At 42.5% G+C, this 27,981-nt stretch overlaps 1 protein-coding gene and 1 non-coding gene across 3 annotated transcripts in view; one reads left to right on the plus strand and one right to left on the minus strand.

Moving 5' to 3' along the window:
- Window positions 1-2,443: 2,443 nt before the first annotated feature.
- Sntb2 (syntrophin beta 2) overlaps window positions 2,444-27,981 on the minus strand; it is a 95,280-nt gene continuing 69,742 nt past the window's right edge. Inside the window, exons 3-7 of one of the 2 annotated variants that reach the window (XM_045141899.1) lie at window positions 27,103-27,313; window positions 17,308-17,450; window positions 12,614-12,810; window positions 4,557-4,741; window positions 2,682-2,854 (exon numbers count right to left, since the gene is read on the minus strand). In XM_045141899.1, the coding sequence (XP_044997834.1) occupies window positions 2,762-2,854; window positions 4,557-4,741; window positions 12,614-12,810; window positions 17,308-17,450; window positions 27,103-27,313 (829 nt within the window). In that variant the 3' untranslated portion in view covers window positions 2,682-2,761. Of the gene's footprint in view, window positions 2,855-4,556; window positions 4,742-12,613; window positions 12,811-17,307; window positions 17,451-27,102; window positions 27,314-27,981 lie in introns of both variants that reach the window. The other variant, XM_045141900.1, reaches the window with a different exon arrangement.
- On the plus strand, window positions 9,145-9,280 carry LOC123457781. The gene has a single exon (XR_006635151.1). It is a non-coding gene; the product is annotated as a small nucleolar RNA SNORA72 (small nucleolar RNA).

Below are 27,981 nucleotides of genomic sequence, written 5' to 3' on the forward strand. Positions count from 1 at the left end.
TCTGGGCATAGGAAGTAGACTATCTGGGTGTCACAACTGCAGTTTCCTTTCTATTCTATACTGAGGAGCCTGTAATAGCCTCAACAATTTTCCTAATTCAAAATGAAAATTTAGCCTGTTCTACAAAAGAGGTGAATTATTACAGATGTCTACTTTTCTTTGTCATTTGAAAATAATTTTCCATATTTGGGCATTTAAATATTATATCTATCTCAAGGAGTCCTATTCATAAAAAGCACTTTGTTTGTGGTTTAAAAACTCTCACAAGCTGCTAAAGTATGTAAAGTAAGCAGCCAACCAAACAAAAAAAACCTCTCATAACTTTCATTGCATATTAAGACCATTCTATACACAATAATTTAAGCTTGTGCAAAATGAGCCACAATGTACATCTGCCTTACCTGTCTTTCCTACACTGTAACCACAACCCCCTCCACAGTACTAAGCAGCAGGGTGGTTCAGAAGCTCCCTTGTCAATCTCCTGTGGTCTAGCCTTTCACATGAACACAGAAAACCAGCTCTACTGAATACACCATTCAACTTCTCATTTTAATAATAAGAGTGTCTACACACTCTTAGCTAAGGTTATTTACTGCCATTATGCTTCCAGATATCAGAGCTGGACCTTCAACACAGTTTTTTGTTTGACTTGCAAGTGTAACTTAGATAGAACTGATTTTAGATTTATTAATTTCCAAACTATAAGAAGCTCTTGAAAGATATTCTTTAGATTTTTTTTTCCTGATTTTTCAAGGCAAAGTCTCACTGTAGCCCAGAATGATCTGGAACTCACTCTGTGGTCCCAGGCTGGCCTCAAACTCATGGCAATCCTCCTACCCCTGCCTTAGGAGTTCTGAGGATTAAAGGCATGAGCTACCATGTCTGGCTTTGTTCTTTAGATTTTATTTTGTTTTGTTTTTTTCGAGGTAGGGTCTCACTCCAGCCCAGGCTGACCTAGAACTCACTATGCAGACTCTGGGTGGCCTTGAATTCATAGGGATCCTCCGAGTGCTGGGATTAAAGGCGTGTGCCACCACAACCGGAGGCTCTTTAGATTATAATTTCCAATTTTAAGGAGAACCGATATTCACTTTTGGTGCTTTACTGCTTATTTGAAGGCAGGAGGAAGGACAGGCATCCCTCCTCCACCTCTGCACTGTATAGCAGGAGGCCCGATTCACAGGTAGGGGAGGGCTGTGGGGTTACAGGGTCTGCCTGGGCACTGGCTCATTCCCCTGGCTCACGTTCCAGTCAGTCTGCACTGTAAGTAGTCAGGTTCTCATGAGCAGTTGTGTTTTCTTTCCTTTCTTCCCACAACCCATGTGAAGCCTTACCCACTGCTCCTATTTTTGTATGTATGCCGGATAAACCTAGAAAACGAGAACTAATCCTAGCCCCTTCTTCAGAGAGCAGAGAGAACATCTAAGTCATATTACCTGTCTGTTCAGATTCAGGGACCATGCTATGCATAACATTTTACACAGATATACTGTTTTAGATATTTTCTGATATACTCCCTTCAAAATTAGGGGGAAAAAAAGTTGTGCGATTCTCTAGGATCACAAAGTAAATCTTACTGCTGTGGTGACCTAATGATAATTCTTAGCCATCCTGAACAAAATGCAGGTGGCTTGGATCTGCCACAAAGGAGGCTCAGGGCTAGGATCCTGCATGGGCCTACACAGCTCACCATGACATGATGTTTGTACTAAGAAGCTGATTTCACCTACAAAGTCTCTTCTAGATTATCTTCCTCACTAAAAAGATGTCATGGAGGAACCTGCCTCCCATAATTTCTTAAAGCTAGATGATATCTCTGGAATGGCAGTGAGATCCAGTTATTTCAATAGTAACTAATAAAGCTCCACTAATCCTAACCAAAGGCACATTTGGTAAGCAATAAAAAACTGGCTTAGCTTAAAATGAGGATTATCTTTTAAAAAATAAGCCATAGACCATCCCCTGACTCCTACCAAATATAAAGTCAGTAAAAGTTAAGACAAACAAAACTCTTATCGCAAAGCAGTGGCTTCCAACTTCCTTTTCAACTTGGCTACCACTAACAAGGGTCTGGAAGGTGAGGCAAACCAAATGTAAGTTCTGAGTCCTACAGTTAGCACTTACGAGTGGCAAAGCTGGTGCTATGGTGGGTACAGATGGGCGGGAGGGGGCTCGAGAGAGCGGGGCAGATGGAAGAAGCCTTTGGTGACATAGCTCAAGGACTTCCTAGGTGGAAGGACGGGTGAAGACAGTCAAGTACAGCAGTGCAACTGACCTGTCCACAGTGACCAAGAAGCATGGGCAGCTGCACACTAGCACCTGGGGAGAAACAGGTATCTCACATCAAGAGATCGGGCAAGCCCAGAGCAAATCCTACAGGAAGAAAAGGAAAACCACTTTTGGCTATTTGGTTATGTCCAAAAAGAAAAACCAAGAGCCACCCTTTATAACAGGGGAAATAAACCTAATTACTGAGAAACCACATTATAAAACAGGACGATAAAAATCAACAGCTTCATTTTAGAGATTATTAAGAGTCCAAGAATTTCCAGCCAGATAGCGTGGTAAATGTCAGCTCTTGTTTCAAGCCAGTTAGGTTCAGCAGTGGTTTGCAGGTCCTTGGGAAGGCACTGTGCTGGAGGACAGCCAAGAGCTTTCTTCTTCTTGTGCTTCTTTTTTCTTTTCTTTTCTTTTTTTTTTTTTTTTGAGGTGGAAATACTTCTTATGAGAGTCAAAACTATTTCCTGATGTTTTCTGCTGCTCATACAAGCAGTCCCATTCGAGTGACTTTGGCCGACAAGAATGTGTGCAACACAAATACAATCGGCTTTGGACAGGAGTGCAGGTCCATGGTCTATGGAGAAAGGACATTAGTATCGCTATAACATATAAACACTCGAAAAGACAAAGATACAAAATAAACGCATTTACATGTGGTGGTCTACTTTCAAAGTGTTTTGTTTTGTTTTGTGAAACAGGGTCTCACTCTAGACCAAGCTGATCTGAAACTCACTTGGTAGGCCAAGCTGACCTTGACATCATGGTGATTTTCCTATCTCAGCCTCTGAGTACTCTGAGAGGAATTAAAGAAAGGCACCACTATGCTCAATTTAAACTCTTTTTTAAAAATCTATTTAGGGGGCTGGAGAGATGGCTTAGCGGTTAAGTGCTTGCCTGTGAAGCCTAAGGACCCCGGTTCGAGGCTCAGTTCCCCAGGTCCCACGTTAGCCAGATGCACAAGGGGGCGCACAAGTCTGGAGTTCGTTTGCAGAGGCTGGAAGCCCTGGAGCGCCCATTCTCTCTCTCTCCCTCTATCTGTCTTTCTCTCTGTGTCTGTCACTCTCAAATAAATAAATAAAAATTTTAAAAAAAAATCTATTTAGGCCAGGCGTGGTGGTGTATGCCTTTAATCCCAGCACTTGGGAGGCAGAGGTAGGAGGATTGCTGTGAGTTCAAGATCACCCTGAGACTACATAGTAAATTCCAGGTCAGCCTGAGCTAGAGTGAAACCCTACCTCAAAAAAATTAAATAGTAATAATAATATTTATTTATGTATGTATTTATTTAAGAGAGAGGGAAAATTAAAAAAAAAAAGAGAGAGAGAGAGAGGGGGAATGGGCATGCCAGGGCCTCCTGCCACTGCAAATGAACTCCAGATTCATGTGCCACTTTGTGCATCTGGTTTTACATGGGAAATAGGAAATCAAATTTGTAGGCTTTGCAGGCATGCTCCTTAATCATCACTGAAACATCTCTCTGGCCCCAGTTCTTCTTCCTTTTTTTTTTTTTTTTTAGAGAGAGAGAGAGAGAATAGGCATGCTAGGACCTCCTGCCACTGCAAAAAAAAAAAAAAAATAATAACAAAAAAAAAAACTCCAGATGCATGTGCCACCCTGTGCATCTGGGTTACGTGGGTCCTGGGGAATTGGACCTGGGTCCTTAGGCTTCACAGGCAAGTGCCTTAACCACTAAGCAATCCCTCAAGGTCTCCTTTTCTTTCTTGGGTTTCTGAGGTCGGGTCTTGCTCTAGCTCAGGCTTACTTGGAATTCACTATGTAGTCTCAGGGTAGCCTTGAACTTACGGCAATCCTCCTACCTCTGCCTCATAAGTGTTGGGATTAAAGGCATGCGCTATGATGCCCCTGGCCTTAAAAAATTTTTAAAAGAAAGGAAGGAAAAAAAAAGTGTACTATGGCCAGGTGTGGTGCGTACCCTTTAATCCCAGCACTGGGGAGGCAGAGGTAGGAGGATGACTGTGAGTTCAAGGCCACCCTGGGACTACATAGTGAATTCCTGGTCAGTCTGAGCTAAAATGAGACCCTACCTTGAAAAAACAATGTTCCTTACAGCCCTAGGTAAGAATCAAAGATGAGATTACTCTGATGGATCAAGAGGGGAAAAAACAATAATAATAAGAGGTAGAATGCTTGCTTACTATGAAGGAGGCATGGGATTCAATCCCCAGCACCATAAAAACAAAACAAACCAGAAGCAATTTGAAAAGAAGACTAGCTATTGGTGTCAACATGTCCGTGTTTTTCAGAACCATGCTTACCAGTTCTCCCTCAGGACCACCAAAATCCAGATAGAGATTTCTGATGCCATCATCAGCAGACATCTTCAGCCGTTCAAAGGGGTAGCGGTACAATATGTTGCTGGAGCCTCCATTGTCCCTGGAGATAGTGAACCCATTTTCATAGTGGATAGTAAATTTTACCTCTTGGCCACTTAAGGTGCAGCCTGTCAAAGGCAAACAAAACACCCATCAGTAAATTGCCTACTTCAGTTAGCAAGTGGAAAAGAATTCTGGTTCAATAAAGGAAAACAATCTGTTTTTAAATTTTATTTATTTATTTATTTGATAGAAAGAGGCAGAGAGAGAGAGAGAGAGAAAGGAGAGAATGGATGCACCAAGGCCTCCAGCCACTGCAAATGAACTCCAGAAGCATTTGTCCCCTTGTGCATCTGGCTTATGTGGGTCCTGGGGAATTGAAATAGGACCCTTTGGCTTTGTAGGCAATCACCTTAACTGCTAAGCCATCTTTGTAGCCCTTAGGAAAACAATCTTTTCTTGAGGAGGTGAAAGGCATATATATATATATATATACACACACACACACACATATATATATGTATATATTTTTCCCCCCCTTAGGTAGGGTTTCACTCTAGCTCAGGCTTGACCTGGAATTCACTGTGTAATTTCAGGGTGGCCTTGAACTCATGGCAATCCTCCTACCTCTGCCTCCCCAGTGCTGGGATTAAAGGTGTGTACCACCACGCCCAGCTTGTGTTAGCCTCTTGATTTAGATGAGGGGGAAAAAAAAAAAACAACAATCCTTTTATTTTTAAAAAATATTTTATTTCTTTTTTAGGAAGATTTACTTTATTTTGTTTATTTATTAGTGATAGAGAAAGGCAGAGAGAGAGAGAGAGAGAGAGAGAGAATGGGCACATCAGGGCCTCTAGCCACTGCAAATGAACTCCAGACGCATATGCCACTTTGCGCACCTGGCTTATGTGGGTACTGGGGAATTGAGCCTTCAACTGGGGTCCTTAGGCTTCACAGGCAAGCACTTAATCGCTAAGCCACCTCTCCAGCTCCATAACAATCCTTAAAAAAAATGTGAACAATCCTTGTTTTTGCAAGGTCAGGCCTCACTCTAGCCCAGGCTGACCTGGAATTCACTATGGAGTCTCAGGCTGGCCATGAACTCATGGCGATCCTCCTACCACTACCTCCTGAGTGCTGGAACTAAAGGCATTCATCACCATGTCCAGCCAAAAGAACAAAATAAAAAAAGCTGGGTGTAGTGGTGCATGTCTTTAATCCCAGCACTTGGGAGGCAGAGTGAGACCCTACCTCGAAAAACCAAAACAAGAAAGGAAGGAAGGAAAGAACGAAGAGCCACAGGGGGGAAGGAGCACTTTAGGGTACTGTCTTCCTGACATGAACTGACTGGTGCATTCCTACTCACAGTGCTTACAGGCACCCCCAGAAGACCTGCACGATTTGGAGCCCATCAGCATTTTGACATGCAGGATAGGAAGACAGAGCAATGAGGCGTCAAAACACAGGAAGAACTACTTGGAAAGAGGAGGGTCCTCAGTGGAATGGAAATAGGGAGGGGGACAAAAAAAGGAAATGGGATGGGACTATGATCAAATCATAGTATGTTCATGTATTAACATTCTCAACAAAAAAGTAGGAGGGGGCTGAGGAGATGGATCAGCAGTTAAAGATACTTTCTGGTTTCTTTCTTTCCTTTTTTTTTTTTGTTGTTGTTTTTTTCAAAGTAGAGTCTCACTCCAGCTCAGGCTGACCTGGAATTCACTACGTAGTCTCAGGGTGACCTTGAATTCATGAGGATCCTCCAACCTCTGCCTCCCCAGTGCTGGGATTAAAGGCATGCGTCACCATGCCCAGCTGAAGGTACTTTCTTACAAAGCCTGCTGGCCTGGGTTCAATTTCCCAGGGCCCACATAAAGTCAGATGCACAAAGTAGCATGCTGGTCTGAAATTTGCAGGGGCAAGAGAAAGAATCTCACTGGGTGAGCCAGGAGATATTAGCATCCCAGCCTCACTTGGTGCTCCTGTGCAGGTGTGTGCTCCCGCCATGCTTTCTCCATCATGATGGACACGTGAGGTGGTTTGATCCAGGTGTCCCCCATAAACTTAGGTGTTCTGAATGCTAGGTTCCCAGCTGATGGAGATTTGAGAATTAATACCTCCTGGACACAGTGCATTGTTGTGGTGGGCTTATGGATGTTATAGCTAGCCCTCCCTTTCCAGTGTTTGGCACACTCTCCTGCTGCTATTGTCCACCTTATGTTGGCCAGGGGGTGATGTCCACCCTCTTCTCCTGCCATCACTTTCCCTACCATCATGGAGCTCCCACCTCAAGCTTGTAAGCCAAAATAAACCTTTTTGTTTTTCCCACAAGCTGCTCTTGGTTGGTTGATTTCTACCAGCAATGTGAACCTGACCGCAACAACACATCTCTAAATTGTAAGCCAAAATACATCCTTTCCTCCCATAAACTGCTCTGGTTGGGTATTTTGTTTCAGCCTTCAGAAAAATAACTGATACAGATAGTAATAAAATACAATCACTGAGAACATCCTTTGAAACATATACTCCACTGAATTGGAAAATCTAAAAGAAAAATGGAAGAATTTCTAGACCCATATGATCTACCAAATTAAACTAAGATGAGAGAAACCATTCAAGCAGGCCTGTTACAAGCAATGTGACTGAAGCAGCTAGAAGAATCTCCTGGGATGGAGAGATGGTTTAGCAGTCAAGGTGCCTGCCTGCAAAGTCAAAGGACCCAGGCTTCATTCCCCAAGGATACATATAAGCCAAATGCACAAGATGGTGCATAAGTCTGGAGTTTGTCTGTCTCTTTCTCTCTCTCAAATAAATAAAAATACATTTAAAAGGTTTTTTTTTTTAAAGAAGGATCTCCCCTGGGCTGGAGAGATGGCTTAGCAGTTAAGTACTTGCCTGTGAAGCCTAAGGACCCTGGTTCGAGGCTTGATTCCCCAGGACCCACGTTTAGCCAGATGCACAAGGGGGCGCACACATCTGGAGTTCATTTGCAGTGGCTGGAGGCCCTGGTGCGCCCATTTTCTCTCTCTCTCTGCCTCTTTCTCTCTCTGTTGCTCTCAAATAAATAAATAAAAATAAGCAAAAAAAAAAGAAAGAAAGAAAGAAGGATCTCCCTACTGAATAAACTAGGCCCAGATAGTGGATCCACTGGTGCATTTTACCAGATTTTCAAAGAACACATACCAATGTTTCTCAAACTTTTCTATATACAACAAGAAAGAAATGAACACTACTACCAAGCTCTTTTTTGAAGCTGGTATCACTCTGATACCAAAACCAGAAAAAGACACAAAAAAGGAACGTTATAGACCAATCTCTCTCATGAACATAGATGCAAACATTCTCAACAAAATACTTACAAACCAAATACAGGACACATCAGAAAGAACATCTGGGGTGAGGGAAATAGCTCAATGGACACGGCACTTGCCGGGCAAGCATGAATACCTGAGTATAGATCCCTAGGCCCCATGTAAAAAGCTGGGAGCTGTGGAGGGCTTTTGTAATTACAGCACTTTAATGGCAAGGTAGATGGAGACAGAATTTCCCAGAAGCTTTTGGACAAGTGAACCTGGCAAACAGAGCTGTGATCAACGCAAAACTCTGAATCAAATGAGGTGAAAGGTGAGGACTAACTTGAGTCATTTTCTGACTATATGTGCATGGTGGCATGTGTGAGCCTGCATATACACACACCAAATGAAAAAAAAAATTATAAAAGCCATGCGCTGTGGCACATGCCTTTAATCCCAGTACTTGGGAGGCAGAGGTAGGACAGCTGTGAATTTGAGGCTACCCTAGACTATATAGTGAATCCCAGGTGCCCTGGGTTAGAGTGAAACCCTACATCAAAACCACCCTCCAGGAAAAAAAAAAAGAGAGAGAGAGATCATTAGAGCCGGGCGAGGTGCCACATACTTTTAATTTCAATACTCAGGAGGCTGAGGTAGGAGGAGGAGCTCCATGAATTTGAGGCTAGCCTAGGCTACAGAATACATTCCAGATCAGCCTGGGTTAGAGTAAGACCCCATCTCAAACAAACAGCAACAAAAAAAGTCCAAAGATCATTCAATAAGCAAAACAAAGACAGTAAGTGGGGTTGTAGCCCAATTAGCAGAGTTCTGGATTAGCATGCACAAGGTCCTGGGTTTGAGCCCTAGCACCACACAAACTGGATGTAGTGGGACACAGCTGTAATCCCAGCATTTGGGAGGTAAAGGCAGGAAGATAAATAGAATAAGGTCATCCTTGGCTACACAGTGAGTTCAAAGATGGCCTGGGCTACATAAGAAAATGTCTCAGGGTGGGAGAGATGGCTTAGTGGTTTAGGCATTTGCCTGGAAAGCAAAAGGACCCAGGTTCAATTCCCTAGTACCTATGTAAGCCAGATGCACAAGGTAGTACATACATCTGGAGTTCATCTGTAGTGATTGGAGGTCCTGGTATGCCCATTCTCTTTCTCTCTGTATCTGCCTCTCTCTCTCTCTATCTCAAAGAAAGGAAGGAAGAAAATGTCTACAAACAACTCCTATTGCAAATATTCTCACTGTTCTGAATTTGTAATAATCTGGACAGGCTAACATTTGCTATATTAAGACCATGCATGTGTCCCCAGATGTAAGTATTTTCTTTTCTTAGGTCTGGTTTTATAAATGCTGGTGATAAACCTGGCCTGACTGCTTGTATGATCACTTTGTGTAATCATATGCAAATGATCAGTGCTAATCTGCTCTCTTGTCTGAAGAATGTAGTCATTGCAGGGAAATTTTGTGATTGTCATTTGCCATTAAATGAATTGTTAAACTGCTTTTGTTTTCTAGAAAAAAAAAAACCCTAAAAATATTAAAACTGCTGAAAACCACACACAAAAAAATTTAAACTGATTTTTTTCCAGGTGTGTGGCTTGTGCCTTTTGTCCCAGAACTCGGGAGGCTGAGACAGGAGGCTTGCTGAAAGCCAGCCTGGGCTACAGTGAAGCCCTGACCAAAAGAAAAAAAATCTGCCAGGAGTGGTGGTGCATGCCTTTAATCCAAGCACTTGGGAGGCAGACAGGAGGATTGCTGTGAGTTCAAGGCCAGCTTGGGACTACAGAGTAAGTTCCAGGTCAGCATAAACAAAAAATAATTATTCATAATTGGTTTGAGTCTGGAGATGCAGGGATGGTTCAACATATGTAAATCAATAAATGTAATACATCATATAAATGGACTCAAGGCCAAACATTACACAATCATCTCAGCACACGCAGAAAAGGCATTTGACAAAATCCACTATCCCTTCAAAATTAAAGATTAAAGTCCTTGAAGATTTCTTCAAGGGGTAAGGAAAAGGGGATAGAGGAGAGGAGGGTATGAGAAATGTTAATAAAAATTAAAGATATTATGAAGAAGCCAATGCAAGTCTACTACTACTTTTTTTTTTTTTTGGTTTTTCTAGGTAGGTCCTCACTGTAGTCCAGGCTGGCCTGGAACTCACTCTGTAGCCTCAGGGTGGCCTTGAACTCACGGCGATCCTCCTACCTCTGCCTCCCAAGTGCTGGGATTAAAGGCATGTGCCACCATGCCCAGCACAAGTCTACTTCTTTGTTAGCTAATTAGTACCCATGTAAAGCCAGATGCACAAAGTGGTTCTCTGGGTTCCTCACTTTCCAGAGTTCTCTGACCCAACCCTCCAAAAGCCACAGAACTGTATGAGAGGAAGGCTGGGGCAGCACTGCAGGTGACTACATATAAGAAAACCCCCTCTATCAAGTATAATCAATGGGTTAATCACACCCGCAGCTACCAGGCTCTCACTGATATTTGAGTAAGGAAAAGAAGTTCTTATTTACTTTTGTTTTCCTCATTATGAAGTATAGCTCTTGGTAAATATTAAAATGCTCAGTAAATATTTGCAGATTTAATGAATTAAGGGGATTGATACTGACTATCCTTCAAACATTTAATCTGGTCACAAATATAAGTCATTTTGAGAGCAGAATACAAGAGTTTAAAGCTGGGACCTTAGAGCCAGAAAAAAAATAATAATTTAAGCCCAAGCAACATTGACTCTAGGACTTGTTAAAATAAAAAGTAAACTACAGCCACGCCTTTAATCCCAGCGTTCAGGAGGCAGAAGTAGAAGGATTGCTGTGAGTTTGAGGCTGTCCTGAGACTACAGAGTGAATTCCAGGTCAGCCTGAACTAAAGTGAGATCTTACCTCAAAATAAATAAATAAAATAAAATCCCAGTACTTAGGAGGCAGAGGTAGGAGGATCTCTGTGAGTTTGAGGCCAGCCTGAGACTACATATTGAATTCCAGGTCAGCCTAAGCTAGGTGAGACCCTACCTCAAAAAACAAAACTAAACTAAAAGAAAAAGTAAGCTAGAATATTTTTATATTTATACACATACTGCATATACATATACATAATGTATATGAAACAATACTCCAAGTTCATAACCAGCCACAAGAGGGCGCTCCCACATGGAAAGAGATGGAACATGTTAGCTGGGGGCATACATTTTCAATTTTTTTTTCCCCCAAGGTAGGATCTCACTCTAGTCCAGGCTGACCTGGAATTCACTATATAATCTTAGGGTGGCCTCGAATTCATGGCAATCTTCCTAACCTCTGCCTACCGAGTGCGGGATTAAGGGGGAATTCCACCACACCCAGCTCATTTTCAAACTTAAAGAGAAACTCTTATTGAAAATCCTTTATTTTTCTATAACAATCAGATAAGATTGGTAGATGCTCATATTTAAGGGTGTTTATTTACAACTTATATTTGGGCTTTCAATATAAGGTCTGGCTCTAGCCCCAGGCTGACCTAGCCTCAAACTCATGAAGATACTATACTCCTACCTCTGTCTTCAGAATGCTGGGATTAAAGGTGTGTGCCACCACACCTGGCTATTAAAAAAATTAATTAATTTTTATTTATTTATTTGAGAGAGAGAAAGAGGCAGAAGTGGGGCGGGGGGAGAATGGGTGTACCAGGGCCTTAGACAACTGCAAATGAACTCCAGACACATGTGCCACCTTGTGCATCTGGCTTACATGGGTCCTGGGAATCAAACCTAGGTTCTTTAGCCTTGTAGGCAAGTGCCTTAACCGCTAAGCAATCTCTCCAGCCCCACCCCACCCCCGTTTTTAGTTTGCTTTATTTCTCCGAGGTAGGGTCTCACTTTAGCCCAGACTGACCTAGAACTCACTCTGAAACCCTAGGCTGGCCTCAGACTCATGGTGATCCTTCTACTTCTGCCTCCCAAGTGCTCGGACTAAACTTGTGTGCCACTACTCTTCTTTTCTTTTCTTTTCTTTCTTTCCTTTTTTTTTTTTTTTTTTTTTGTTTGTTTGTTTGTTTTGAGACACTATCTTGCTCTAGCCCAAATTGACCTGGAATTTACTATGTAGTCTCAGGGTGGCCTCGAACTCACAGCAATCCTCCAACCTCTGCCTTCTGAGCCCTGGGATCAAAGGCGTGAGCCAACACTCCTGGCAATTCTTGCACTTTTAAATGTAAATTAAAATGATGAATAGTAAAAAAGAAGCCATGTGGTAGTATACTGCTTAAGCCATGTAGCAGGCTTAGGAAAGCTTGGCTTATAAGACAAAAGCACTAGTTTTTGTTTTTTTCAAAAAATATATATTTTATTTTTACTTATTTGAGGGAGAGAAAGAAGCAGGTAGAGAGGCAGCGAGAGAGAGACAAGAAAGTGCATACCAGGGACTCCAGCCACTGGAAATGAACTCCAGACCTGTGTGTCACCTTGTGCATCTACCTTATGTGGGTCCTGGCAAATTGAACCTGGGTCCTTTGGCTTTGTAAGCAAATGCCTTAACCTCCAAGCCATCTCTCCAGCCTTTTTTTTTCCTACCATCATTACTTCTAGCTGCAATATTTTAGAACACTTCTAGTCTGGCAATGCAACAATAGTTTTACTCTAAAGCCTAACAATTCTACTTATTTTCTATTAGAAATGAAACAAAAATAAATAAAGATCAGTATCTCTACCTAGGGAGACTTCCTTGATCAGCTCAGCAGCTGCATGACAACCCTGAACAAGAATCCTGGTCCAGGTGGACAGATCCCGATGTGTTTCCACCCTGAAGAGATGCATCTCAATGCCCTGCCGAGAGCCAGTCCTGGTAGCAAAGGTAAGGTCAGAGCCAAGGGAGGGTGACCGACACCCAGAGCCAGAATGAACCAACCTAGGACCAAAAATAGAGCAGAAATCATAATTAATTACTGCATCACTGGAGGAAAATGCCATAAATTTATTCTCAGAAACTTATGCAGCCATTAATAATATTTAGGTATGTAATTTCAAAGCAAAATTATATAGTATTTAAAAGTAGAAACTAGTCAGGCGTGGTGGTGTACACTTTACATCCAGCACTCAGGAGGCAGAAGTAGGAGGATTGCTGTGAGTTCAAGGCCACCCTGAGGACTACATAGTGAATCCCAGGTAAGCCTGGGCTAGAGTGAGACCCTACCTCAAAAGTCAAAAAAAAAAAAAAAAAGGAAAAACCATAGAAACAATTCTGTTATGCTACAGACTAGCCACCAGTGTCAACAAAACAGGAGATAGGACATTGTTGTGATATCTATGGTAGCGGAATGGATACAGATATTTTCACCTAGCTGTGGTGGTGCACGTGTGTTCTAAACACTTGGGAGGCTAAGGAAGAACTATAAATTTGAGGCCAGCCTAGGCTACACACAGAGACCTTATATCAAAAACAAAACCAAGCCAGGCCGGGTGTGGTGGCACATGCCTTAATCCTAGCATTTGGGAGGCAGAGGTAGGAGGATCACTATGAGTTCAAGGCCACCCTGAGACTACATAACATCCCCCCCGACACACACAAAAAAAAACCCCATCTGGGCATGGTGGCGCACGCCTTTAATCCCAGCACTTGGGAGGCAGAGGTAGGAGGATCACCATGAATTCAAGGCTACCCTGAGACTACATAGTCAATTCAAGGTCAGCTGGGCCAGAGTGAGCTAGAGTGAAACCCTACCACAAAACAAACAAACAAAAACCCAAAATAATAATAATAAGATAAAAATAAAATAAAATAAACCAGGGGCTAGATAGAAAGACTGCTCAGCAGTTAAAAGCTGATGACCCAGTTTCATTTCCCCAGTGCCCATGTAAAGACAGATGCACAAAATGGCACATATATCTTGAGTTTGTTTACAATGGCAAGAGACCATGGTATGCCCATTCTGATTCTCTCTCTGCTTGCAAAAAAAAAAAAAAAGTATCCAGGTGTGGTGGCACATGCCTTTAATTCCAGCCCTTGGGAGGCTGTGGTAGAAGGATTGCCATGAGTTCCAGGCCACCCTGAGGCTACATAGTGAATTCCAGAACTAGAATGAGACCCTACCTCAAAACACCAAAAACAAACAACAATAACAAAACAAACAAAAAAAAAACTAAAAAAAATAAAATAAAAACCAAGGGCTGGAGAGATGGCTTAGCGGTTAAGCACTTGCCTGTGAAGCCTAAGGACCCCGGTTTGAGGCTCGGTTCCCCAGGTCCCACGTTAGCCAGATGCACAAGGGGGCACACGCGTCTGGAGTTAGTTTGCACAGGCTGGAAGCCCTGGTGTGCCCATTCTCTCTCTCCCTCTATCTGTCTTTCTCTCTGTGTCTGTCTCTCTCAAATAAATAAATAAATAAATAAAAAGAAAAAAATCAAGCTTTATTTACTTAGTGTGTGCTCTGCCCAAAGTGATTTATTTACTTGCAAGCAAAGAGAAAGATGGGGTGGTGGTGGAGAGAATAAGAATATAAGTGTGTCAGAGATTCTTGTCACTGCAAACGAACTCCAAATGTGTGAACCACTTTGTGCATTTGGCTTTACATGGGTCCTGGGGATTTGAACTCAGGCTTTGTAAGCAAGTGTCTTTAGCCACTGAGCTATCTCTCTATCTCTCTAGCCCTCAACAGAGACATTCTAAAGCTAAATTGGCATCCATCCCTGATCGCCCTACTCTCCCCATAAATGAGTGTGGAGTATACAATTACTACTAATAGGCTAGTGGCATCTGTCCTAGGTGTGCCAAGGCACCAACACTTTGACCTACTCCAGGACAAATGAACACAGTGAAAATTCACAAATAATATTTTAGTATTTGATGAAAATGCCTATGAACTTTCACACCCCTGAAAAGGGGATCCCCACAGACTATGGAGTCCACTTTGAAAACTATATAACTAAGCTGATTCTTGTAGACCCAATATGCCAACTTAATATGAGATATCTCAGAGGTAAATAAATTTCAGAATTACTCCATCCATGATCCAGTTAAGATGGAACATAGAAGACAGTGACAAGATATTCTACCATATTCAGTTTGATCTCTTTTCCCAAATCAGACAAAATATAAAGTCTAGGATTATTTTTTTCTTTGCAGATTTGATTATAAAAAATTTGGCAGAGAGAAATTTAATTCAAACCAGCTGCCGGGCTCTTGTGAAACAGCAGTTGCTCAGGACACATTGCCAACGGGCCCCTTCCCTTTGGGGGGAGATCAGATGAGCTCATGCAAAGACATTTTAGCAGTTTGTACCGTAAGTCCCTTGAGCACAACACCATTCAATTTTCCAAACTGCAAAATAGCCACATTTTCTTTGGATTCTTTTTTTTCTCCTAAAGAAAGTTTCTAGGGGCTGGAGAGATGGTTTAGCGGTTAAGCGCTTGCCTGTGAAGCCTAAGGACCCCGGTTCGAGGCTCGGTTCCCCAGGTCCCACATTAGCCAGATGCACAAGGGGGCGCACGCATCTGGAGTTCGTTTGCAGAGGCTGGAAGCCCTGGCGCGCCCATTCTCTCTCTCTCCCTCTATCTGTCTTTCTCTCTGTGTCTGTCGCTGTCAAATAAATAAATAAATAAAATTAAAAAAAAAAAAAAAGAAAGAAAGGGGCTGGAGAGATGGCTTAGCGGTTAAGCGCTTGCCTGTGAAGCCTAAGGAGGCTCGGTTCCCCAGGTCCCACGTTAGCCAGATGCACAAGGGGGGCACGTGTCTGGAGTTCGTTTGAGAGGCTGGAAGCCCTGGTGTGCCCATTCTCTCTCTCTCCCTCTATCTGTCTTTCTCTCTGTGTCTGTCGCTCTCAAATAAATAAATAATAAAAAAAAAAAGAAAGTTTCTAGGAAAAGACTACAAAATACATCTCACCTATAAAAGCAGCATTTTTTTCCCTATCTGTGTTATGTATCTAATTTAACCTTAAAAAATGTATAAAATAGAGCCGCACATGGTGGCAGATGCCTTTAATCCCAGCACTTGGGAAGGCAAAGGTAGGAGAAGTGCTATGAGTTCAAAGCCACCCTGAGACTGCATAGGTCAGCCTGGGAGAGTGAGACCCTACCTCAAAAAAAAACAACAACAAAAAAAGTGTAAAATAAAAATTATCTTGGGTGGGGAAAGGATCAAGAGAGATTGCTGCAAGCATGCAGGCCTGATTCACCCTGAGTTTGATTCCTTAGCATTCACATAAACAACTGGGGTTCACCATGCACTTCTATAATGCTAGTCCTATGGGGACTGGGGACTGAAGAATCGCTGGAATTCACTGGTCAACCAGTCTGACCAGAAACAGCAGCTCTGGGTTCAGAGAGAGACTTCATATCCAGGAAGCAGAAGGGTGATAGAGGAGACAACCCCACATTCTCTTCTGACCTTTGCTTCTAGGTGGACAGATACATCCTCCCCCTCACAAAAAATCTTTACTGGCTTCCTGGGCTAGAGTGAGACCCTACCTTGAAAATCAAAAAAAAAGAAAAAAAACAAAAAAAGATTTTAAGAGCCACAGAGTGTTCCACTACCTTATAGGGACTGAGTGAGGCCTTCATGACATAACCTCACTGAGAAGGGCTCCAGGGAAATGGGAACAAGGGTGAGAGACTAAAAGGGTATAACCTGAGCCAGGCATGGTACTGCATGCCTTTAATCCCAGAACTCAGGAGGCAGACGCAGGAGAATCGCCACCAATTCCAGGCCACCCTGAGACTACCCGGTCACCCTGAGCTAGAGTGAAACCCTATCTTAAAAAACAAAACAAAAAAAAAAGGTATAACCTGTTATAGATAAAATAAAATAAAACTTAGCCAGGCGTGGAGGCACATGCCTTTAATCCCAGCACAAGGGAGGCAGAGCTAGGAGGATCACCGTGAGTTCGAGGCCACCCTGAGAATACAGAGTGAAATCCAGGTCAACCTGGGCTAGAGTGAGACCCTCCCTTAAAAAACCAAAATAACAATAATAATAATAAATAAATAAAAACAAAAATAAAATTTAGAAATATTTTAAAAAGTGCACACAGAAAATGATTGACATTGGCTAGGTATGGTGGTGCACACTTTAATTCAATCCCAGCACTTGGGAGGCAGAGGTGAGAGGATTGTCCAGAGTTCAAGGTCACCCTGAGATTACATAGTAAATTCCAGGTCAGCCTTGACTAGAGAGAAACCCTACCTTGAAAAACCAATAAATAAATAAATAAATAAGAAAATGAGTGATATAAGCAACTTATTCTGCGCTAAGGAGCTGCAAAATGATGAATAGGTTGGGAAAGAAAACATTTTATTTACATCAAATACATCAGCTACTTAAATGCTATTTTAGGCATCAAAACAGCAAAGTGTGCTTTAAAATTCTTTAGTAAATGTATTGTAAATCTTTTTTTGTCTTTATCCTTACCTTGTGGCAACAAGAGCGTAGCTATGACATGGTGATGCCCAGGCATCTCTTGTCCATGGCATACAGTCATAAAGCAGTAAATCCTTCTCAGTCACAGCCATGAGAACAGGTCTCCATTGCTGTCTTCCACCATCTAGCTTTGCCTGTCACAACGGTGAAATCCAGAAATCAGAGCGAACTCTGACAGGTCTGTGTACAAGTTCCATCAGTGATGACCTAATACAGTGAGTGGGTCTCCATTTTGTTTCCCATCCTAATGCACTTGAGCTACAGAGCCCATTCTATCAGGATGCTATTCAAGATTTTCCACTGGGTAGTGTATTTTTTTCTTTCCTGTTTTGGTTTTTTAAAAAATATGTTTTATTTATCTACAGAGAGAGAGAGAATGAATGGGAACGACAGGGCCTCCAGACACTGTAAACGAACTCCAGATGCATGCGCCCCCTTGTGCATCTGGCTTATGTGGGACCTCAGGAATTGAACCAGGGTCCTTTGGCTTTGCAGGCAAATGCCTTGATCACTAAGCCATCTTCTCCAGCCCTCTGTTTTGGTTTTTTGAAGTAGGGTCTCGCTCGAGCACAGACTGACTTAGAATTCACAATGTAGTCACAGGGTGGCCTTGAACTCATGATGGTCCTTCTACTTCTCCCTCCTGAGTCCTGGGATTAAAGGTGTGCGCCACCACACCCGGTAGGTTAGTATATTTCTAAAAGCTCACCCCTAGCCAAGTTACAAACATTATATAGTGACGTGACAGTTCATTTTGTTTGTTTGAGAAAGGGTCTTACTCTAGCCCAGACTGACCTAGAACTCACTCTGTAGCCTAAATTGGCCTTGAACTCAAAGCAATTTTACCTCAGTCTTCCAAATGCTGGGATAAAAAGTGTGTTTACAGAATTTAGTATTTACTCTATTTTATAATGTGGAATTGCAAAATAAGTTTCAGTGTATCTAATGTATAATGTGTATTATCTTCTAAAGAACAGAACAAAGACTTTTGCATACCTACTACTTTGTGTGTGTGTGTGTGTGTGTGTGTGTGTGTGTTTCAAGGTAGGGTCTCACTTTAGCCCAGGATGACCTGGAATTGACTACGTAGTCTCAGGGTGGCTTCAAACTCATAGTGATCCTCCTAAGTGCTGGGATTAAAGGCGTATGCCACCACACTCAGCAATACCTACCATATGTGTGTGTGTGTCTCTGTGTGTATATGTGTGTGTGTGTGTATATTTCTTTTTTTTAAGATTTATTTTCATTTACTTATTTATTAGAGACAGACAGACACACAGAGAGAATGGGTGCACCAGGGCCTCCAGCCACTGCAAACAAACTCCAGATGCATGCGCCACCTTGTATATCTGGCTTATGTGGGTTCTGGGGAATTGAACCTGGGTTTTTTTGGCTTTGCAAGCAAGCACCTTAACCACTAAGCCTTCTCTCCAGCCCAATACTTGTGTTACTTTAAAAATTACTTATAAACAAATTATTTATGTGTGTGTATGCCAGAAATGAAAGCTCATCTGGCTTTACATGGGTGGCTGGGGAACTGAACCTGGGCAGTTAGGCTTTGCAAATAGGCATCTTTAACAACTGAGCCATCTCTCCAGACCATCTTTTCCTTTTGGCGGTACTAGGGATTGAACACATGACCTACTGAATGCAAGGAAAGTACTGTTGAGCTGTCAATTACTTTACATTGTATTTTGGGAAACATTGATATAAGTTCTCTCCCTTATATTTTTAGGTAAAGCATGTTTTGATCAAATATACCATTGCATTTACTTGTAAAAGTCTCAGTTATCTATGTAAAAGTTTAAGAATGTAGGAAAACATGGGGCTGGAGGGATGGCTTAGCATTTAAGCCTTTTGTCTGCAAAGCCAAAGGACCATGGTTTGATTCTCCAGGACCCAAGTAAGCCCAATACACAAGGTAGCACATGTGTCTGGAGGTCATTTGCAGTGGCTGGAGGCCCTAGCATGCCCATTCTCTCCCTCCCTCCCTCCCTCCCTCCCTCCCTCCCTCTCTCTGTGCCAAAGAAATAAGTAAAAATAAAATATATTTTTTAAATGTAGGAACAATGGAACACTCAGGAGCCATAAATTGTTGTTAGAAAATTTTCAGTGCCAGGGATGGGATACCTCCAGTGAGTTGTTGGCCAGGGAGGTCCCTGATTCCCCCAAAACATTATATGCCATTGCCGAGGCCCTTGGTTTCCCACCAGGAATAGATGGTAAGACCCTGTTGCTGAAGACTCCACATACTTGGGCTGCAAGGCCACTGAGAAATCCTGCTGGAACTGAGCTGATAACCTCCTCCATGTAGACCAGCTGACAGAAAGCTGGAAGAAGCCATTCTACATGTAGTTCAATGGGAGAAAGAGATACCACCAGTGAAGATACTCAACAGTGGACACTGCAAGCCTTATAATTGGCCAGCCAGGCCAAATGAGCCAACGGGTGCAATAGTGGCACGTCTGTCATGGTGGAAACCAACTGCCCTCCAACTGGACTGGAGGCCCACTCCATGGGAGAAAACACATCCCTGATACTGAAAACTTTAAACAGGGGTAGTCATGAGCCCTAGGGGTGTAACATCTGATGATGTCTGGAAAAATGTATATACTACGCTTATCAAACTGTCCAGTAAGCAATTCTCTTAATATTTATACCCTTATATTAACGCTACTCTCACTTTGGATAGAGAATCTTTTCTTTTTAGATGGCAGTGACCTTGGGATAACTCAGAAGGTACCATAGTTCTGGAAAGAAGCGACTGGAGTACGGGAATACTGACTAACATCTTGATTACACCTTCCAAGGCTCAGGGTCTAATGTGGAAGAGGTGGTGGAAAGAATATAAGAGCCAAAGGAAGGGTAGGACTCCTTACAACATGCTCCTCCAGACACAAAATGGCCTGCATATCCATGACCTCATAGTGTCTGACACTACCTACACAAGACCTTATAAGAGGAGGAAAAGATCATGATATCAAAATAAAAGGGAGACTGATTGAGATGGGAAGGGGATATGATGGAGAATGGAATTTCAAAGGGGAAAGTGGGGTGGGGAGGGAGGGCATTACCATGGGATATTCTTTTTTTAATTTTTTTTTCTTTGTTTATTTATTTGAGAGCGACAGACACAGAGAGAAAGACAGATAGAGGGAGAGAGAGAGAATGGGCACGCCAGGGCTTCCAGCCTCTGCAAACGAACTCCAGACGCGTGCGCCCCCTTGTGCATCTGGCTAACGTGGGACCTGGGGAACCGAGCCTCGAACTGGGGTCCTTAGGCTTCACAGGCAAGCGCTTAACCGCTAAGCCATCTCTCCAGCCCAGATATTTTTTATAATCATGGAAAATGTTAATAAAAATTGAGAAAAAAAATGTAGGAAAACAGTTACCCACCATTTACCCATACTGTCAAGGATCCAAGGCCAAAATGCAAAAGACTATGTTGAAGTAAAGCTTTGTCAGGCTGTGGAAATGGCTCTGTGATTAAAGATGTTTATGCTTGCCTGGCGTGGTGGCGCGCGCCTTTATTCCCAGCACTTGGGAGGCAGAGGTAGGAGGATCGCATGAGTTCAAGGCCACCCCAAGACTACAGAGTGATTTCCAGGTCAGCCTGAGCTAGAGTGAGACCCTACCTTGAAAAAAAAAAAAAAAAAAAAAAGATGCTTATGCTTGCTTGTAAAGCTACTGGCTTGGGTTCAATTCCCCAATACCCATATAAAGCAAGACCACAAAAAGTGGCCTATATACTTGCATTTATTTGCACAGGTAAGAGGCCCTGGTGTGCATGCATGCACACACATGCATAAATAACATCATATATATATGTATATATAAATAAATTATTTTATTTTCCTCAAGGTAGGGGCTCAATCTAGTTTAGAGAGACAGAATGGGCACACCAGGGCCTTCAGCCACTGTAAACGAACTCCAGATGCATGCGCCTCCTTGTAAATCTGGCTTACATGGGTCCTGGAGAATCAAACCACCACCCCCTTTTTTTGTTTTTTCAAGGTAGGGTCTCACTCTAGCCCAGGCTGACCTGGAATTCACTATGGAGTCTCAGGGTGGCCTCAAACTCACAGTGATCCTCCTACCTCTGCCCCCTGAGTGCTGGGATTAAAGGAGTGTGCCACTGCTCCTGGCTCCTACTTTATTTATTTATTTGAGAGAGAGAGGAAGAGGAAGAGAGAGAGAACGTGCATGCCAGGGCTTCTTAGCCACTGTAAACAAATTCCAGATGCATGTGCCACCTTATACATCTGGCTTTATATGGATACTAAGGAATTGAACCCGGGTCCTTAGCCTTTGCAGGCAAATGCCTTAACCACTGAGTCATCTCTCTAGCCTCTTTGTTTTCCCCTGAGATAGGGTCTCTCTGGTCCAGGCTGACCTGCAATTCACTATGCTAGTCTCAGAGTAGCCTGAGGTACCTCTACATGCAAGCAGACATGAGCACACATACCACATGTGTATGTGACACATGTGGGAGCCCCAAAGATCTCAACCCTTTCCTTTCCCTTCCCTATCCTTTCATTTCCCCTCCCTTTCCTCCACATTCCCTCTTTTCTTTATTTTAAATTTTTAAATTTTTTAATTTTTTTTAAAAATTATTTATTTATTTATTTGAGAGCAACAGACACATAGAGAAAGACAGATAGAGGGAGAGAGAGAGAATGGGTGCGCCAGGGCCTCCAGCCTCTGCAAACAAACTCCAGACGCGTGCGCCCCCTTGTGCATCTGGCTAACGTGGGACCTGGGGAACCGAGCCTTGAACCGGGGTCCTTAGGCTTCACAGGCAAGCGCTTAACCGCTAAGCCATCTCTCCAGCCCTATTTTAAATTTTTTAAAAAAACTTTTTGTTTACTGCTGGTGGACTCCATGAGCCCTCTGGTTTTCCAGCTCAAGTTCTGATAAAGTGACTGACAGCCATGCTGGCTGCTCTGCCTAGTCAGCGCTCAGGTTAGCTTCAGGGAATGTGTGGCGCCATGGTTATTTCATTACCAGGATGTGTGAAGTGAAGACTAACCAAATACCTTTCACAATTTAATTCTACCTACATCATCTTGGGGAACACACAGCAAGGATCATGTACAAGAGAGACTCGGTGTTTATAAGCCTGTGGCAGGTCATATTCGGTGTCATAGTGTTTACCATAGGTCAGTACAAACCTTCTTGAACTTTTCATATCGAACTCTTATTGAATAGATACCAAAAATAGATTGACAGATGTATTTTAGTAGCAGATGAAGCAGTTAGTTTTAGAGTGAATTTTTCTACCACTGGTTTTATTTCCAGGTGTAACAAGAAAGTTTTGTTTTGGTTTTGTTTTTGTTTTTCGAGGTAGGGTCTCACTCTGGTCCAGGCTGACCTGGAATTAACTCTGTAGTCTCAGGATGGCCTTGAACTCACGGCAATCCTCCTACCTCTGCCTCCCGAGTGCTGGGATTAAAGGCGTGCACCACCACGCCCGGCAAGAAAGTTTTGTTTTTAAGACATTTTCAAATGACAGTTTTAAAGTAGTAAGCATGTGCGTCATTGGCTTCCAAAGAGGCAGAAGCAGCTGGATTCGTGACACGTGCTTTATTTCATGTTCTGTAGGAGGACTGCCTCTTTCTCTTCTCAGTCTTAACCCCAGCCGGGCAGTTGGGGGGTTCTCTAGGAGGCAGTGCCTGAGCTTTTCTTTGGGGAAGGGGCAGGAGTGAATGTTTTGAGGACGGGAGAGAAGCAGGGAAAGGAAATGGAAGTGTGAGTGGGTGTCAGATTGTGTCAGAAATTCACCGTTACCCTTCCCGCATGTCTAGCAGTGACAAGTGTTGGATGTTGTTTATTCACGACTGCAGTGTGCATGCACTTTTTTCTTCCATGTGTTCTAAGCTCACACTAAAGGATTCATCAAATCGTGTTCTGATGGCTCAGGATTGTACTTCTTTTGCTTATTACCCTGTGCTCTTGGGTTCTATAGTATTTCTTATAATTACGAATAGTGTTGCACTGTAATCTGTCAGATAGAGCTATATGTATGGAAAATTTTGATCAGTTTTTTAACAGATGTATCCTGTTTGCAAGGCACAATAAAGTTGCATCGTATAGAATTATAGGCAATGAAGCTAACAGTAAACTGTATTTACTAAATCATACTCATACTCTGCTCATTTGAATTTGGAAAAAGTCTAGCATATCCAATAGTTTCAGGGACTTCATTTTAACTTAAAAAGTTCTGATATATTTAATTTATAAATTTTGGACTGATATAATAGAATTTTGGAAAACTATAAGAAATGCTTTGTTAATATATGTGTTCCTATGTAAAACACATGACTTCTCCTGTATATATATATATTTGGTTTTTCGAGGTAGGATCTCACTCTAGCCCAGGCTGACCTGGAAATCACTATGGAGTCTCAGGGTGGCCTCAAACTCATGGCAATCCTCCTACCTCTGCCTCCCGAGTGCTGGGATTAAAGGTGTGCGCCACCACGCCCAGCTCCTGTCTATATTTTTAAAAATTAAAGAAATGCACATTTAAAAACATTTTTTGTTTATTTTTATTTACTTATTTGAGAGTGATAGACAGAGAGAGAATGGGGCACCAGGGCCTCTAGCCACTGCAAACGAACTCCAGATGGATGCATGCACTACCTTGTGCATCTGGCTTACTTAGGTACTGGGTAATTGAGCCTTGAACCAGGGTCCTTAGGCTTCACAGGCAAGTGCTTAACTGCTAAGCCATCTCTCCAGCCCTTAAAAAATATTTTTATTAGCTGGGCATGGTGATGTGCACCTTTAATCCCCGCACTTGGGAGGCAGAGGTAGGAGGATTGCAGTGAGTTCAAGGCCACCCGGAGACTACATACTTAATTCCAGGTCAGCCTTGACCAGAGTGAGACCCTACCTGAAAAAAAAATTATTTTTTATTTATTTATTTGAGAGAGAGAGAGAGACAGAGAATAGTGCACCAGGACCTCAAGCCACTGCAAATGATCTCCGGATGCATGCACCACCTTGTGCTTCTGGCTTATGTGGGTCCTTAGGCTTTGCAGGCAAGCACCTTAACTGCTAAACCATCTCTCTAGTCCCTATTATTTTCCCAATCCTCCTACCTCTGTCTCCAGAATGCTATGATTAAAGGTGTGCATCCAAGGGGATGCACACATCTGGAGTTCGTTTGCGGTGGCTGGAGGCCCTGACGCGCCCATTCTCTCTCTCCCTCCCTCCCTCTCTCTCTCTCTCTCTCAATCTCTCTCTCGTCGCTTGCAAAAAAAAAAAAAAAAAAAAAAAAAGGCATTCATCACCATTCCCAGCTTTTTTTTTTTTTTTTTTTTGTAGTTCTTCGAGATGTGGTCCCACTCTGACTCGGGCTGACCTAGAATTAAATATGCAGTCTCAGGGTGGCCTCAAACTCATGGTGATCCTCCTACCTCTCTGCCTCTTGAGTGCTGGGATTAAAGTGGAAGCACACACCTTTTTTTTTTAGGTAAGGTCTCACTCTAGTTCTGCCTGACCTGGAATTCACTATGTAGTCTCAGGGTGGCCTCAAACTCATGATGATCCTCCTACCTCTGCCTCTGGAGTGCTGAAATGAAAGGCGTGTACCACCATGCCCAGCAGTTTTTCTATTTTTTCAAGATAGGGTCTCAACTCTAGTCCAGGCTGACCTTAAACTCGCAGTCATCCTCAAGGTGTGCACCACTATGCCTGACTTTCCAGTCCCTATTTTAATCTTATTTTTCAGCAAGCAAAAGTAGATTTACAGATGGGTGTGCTGTGGCATGTCTTTAATCCTAACACTCGGGTGGCAGAGGTAGGAGGACTGCCATGAGTTCAAGGCCACCCTGAGACTCCATAGTGAATTCCAGGTCAGCCTGGGCTAGAGTGAGGCCCTACCTCCAAAAAAAACAAAAAGAAAAAGAAAATAAAGATTTACAAAGGAAAAGTCCCAGGCAAGCGGAAGGGACAACAAAAAAGGAGAAAGAGATTGAGATCTCTCTTCCTTTATTTTTTTTTTCAGTCAGTCTCTGGCCCAGGCTTAACTTCAAACTCCCTATGCAGCTGAAGATGACCTTGAACTGATCTTCATGCTTCTATCTGCTGACATTACAGGTAAACAACAGCACACCAACTTTATGCAATGCTTGGAATGAACCAAGGGCTTTGTGAATGATAGGCAAGACTCTAACAACTGAGTACAATCTTCCGCCCCTATACCACACAACTCTTTGCACAAACATTGGCGCAATAGGACTCAAAGAGATGAAGTTCTTTTTGGCTTTTCTTTTTTTTTTTTTTTTTTTTGGTTTTTCAAGGTAGGGTCTTACTCTACTCACTCTAGCCCAGGCTGATCTGGAGGCCCTGGCTTGCCTCTTTCGCTCTCTCTCGAATAAATAAATAAATAAAATATATTGAAAGAAACACATAAATCCAGGGAAAGACACATCTAGCCCTTGATTGCCCATCTCTGAATCTTGAGTCCAGTCTTCTTTCCTACTCACTCTGGCCCAGCTGACAATGAAGGACACAACTTATGTCACATGAGAACTTTTTCTCTGTGTCAAACCTGGGATCTAAAAGAATGTGTACTCTTTATTTTTATTTTATTTATTTAATAGAGAGGCTCTCTCCCTCTCTCTGCCACTTTCTCCCTTTCTTTCAAATAAATAAAATATTTAACCACAAGAAGACAGAGAAGGGCAGAAAATGGGTACACCAGGGCCTCCAACCACTAAAAATAAATTCCAGACACATGCATCACCTTGTACATGGGTACTGGGGAATTGAACCTGGGTCCTTTGGCTTTGCTGAAAAATGCCTTATTCACTAAACTGTCTCTCCAGCCCAGAATGTATAATCTTTAGTTCCTTCTCTCTCCTTATTTAACATTAACTTTGGCTTTGCTTTCTTGCTTCTCTATTTTCTTTTTCTTTTTGATTTTTTGAAGTAGGGTCTCACTCTAGCCCAGGCTGACCTAGAATTCACTATGAAGTCTCAGAGTGGCCTCGAACTCACGGTGATCCTCCTACTTCTGCCTCCTGAGTGCTGGGATTAAAGGCGTGTGCCACCATGCCTGGCTGTGTATTTTCTTTTTCATTTACGAAAGAAAACTGAATTTTGTCTAAAGGACTGTAAAATAGTTGTGTATGTATGTTTCTCACCTCTGGTACTGAGGCTCAAATCCAGGGTCTTACACACAACATGCTAAGCAAGGGCTCTACCACTGAGATATATCCTTAGCCTTATGGTTTCTGTATTTTAAATTATTCTACATCGGAGAGGAATAAACTAGCGCCTGCTGCCCCAAGGACTTTGTTGAAGTTGGGGATAGCACAGTATTTGCCAAGTGTGCATGAAACCTAGGTTTGATCCCCAAGCACCACGTAAACTGAGCATAGTAGTGCATGCGTATAATTCTAGCATTTGGAGTAAGCAAGAGAATAAGAAATTCAACACTATCCTTGGTTACACAGTAAGTTTGAGGCCAGTTGGGGTTACATTAAAAAAAATTACTCTATGCCATTACAGTATTGTATTATGAGCCCCTTTTAGTTATATTATGGTGGTGATTACCATGATGGTTAATTCTGCTAATGAAAGTGATAATTAGCAACAAATAACTAAATGGTAGAAAGGAAGAAAGGGAGGAGAAACAAAAGACAAAAAAAAGATTTGTGAGGTACGTTATTCTACTGGATAAGTGTCATACAGATACACAGATATTATATAGATAGACAGAAAAATATAGCTATATGCAATGGGGATCAGTGAGACCTTAATTTGCCTCCTACCTACCTGTTCTGCCAGCCAGGCAATGTGCTTAATTTCTTTGCTCCCTCCTGCTGTACTGCTTGCACCAAGCATGGCATTGAGTTCAGCCAACACCTGTGGGAGGAGAGCCATTATGTTGGTGTGGATAGCTACGAACCAGGAGTGTGCTGTGGCTGTATCCTTGCAGCGTAGGATCAAGGTGTTCCTGCTATCAGGAGAATGGAGCTCTATCAATCTGTGTGGAGAAAGAAAAGAAGAAGTGAGCTAGGTCAGAAGTCATCACACTGACCAGAGTTAACATATGTAATTGCAAATCAAATTCATTTTTCAAATAGAGACACTCTTTTAATTCTCCAGAGTCCAATTCCAGAGAAAACACATGAAAAGACAATCATAGAAACACTAACTGCTGGATTTGTTGTTGTATAGGGTTGCTATATGGAGATCAGATGAGGGAACCCATGGGATGGTGTGCAATGAAACTTTCACTTGGCCTAAATACCCACAACAAAGAAATGGAACAGCAAGCCTTTAATCCCAGCAGTGGGGAGGCAGAGGTAGGAGGATCACTTCAAGTTTGAGGCCAGCCTGGGACTACAAAGTAAATGGTAGATCAGGCTGGGCTAGAGTGAGTGAGACTCTACTTGTAAACACACACACACACACACACAGAAATGGAACATCATAGGAATACTTTACATAATGAACTGATATTTATTTTCTTTAATATTTTATTTTTTTTTGTGTGTGGGTGGTACCACAGTCTAGCTGCCAGATGCTCGCACTACCACTTTAAATTTTTCTTTTTATTAGCTGGGTGTGGTGGTGCACACCTTTAATCCCAGCACTCAGGAGGCAGAGGTAGGAGGATCACTGTGAGTTAGAGGCCAGCCTGAGACTCCA

This window comes from Jaculus jaculus, chromosome 1 (genome assembly GCF_020740685.1).
Source record: "Jaculus jaculus isolate mJacJac1 chromosome 1, mJacJac1.mat.Y.cur, whole genome shotgun sequence".
NCBI lineage: Eukaryota > Metazoa > Chordata > Mammalia > Rodentia > Dipodidae > Jaculus > Jaculus jaculus.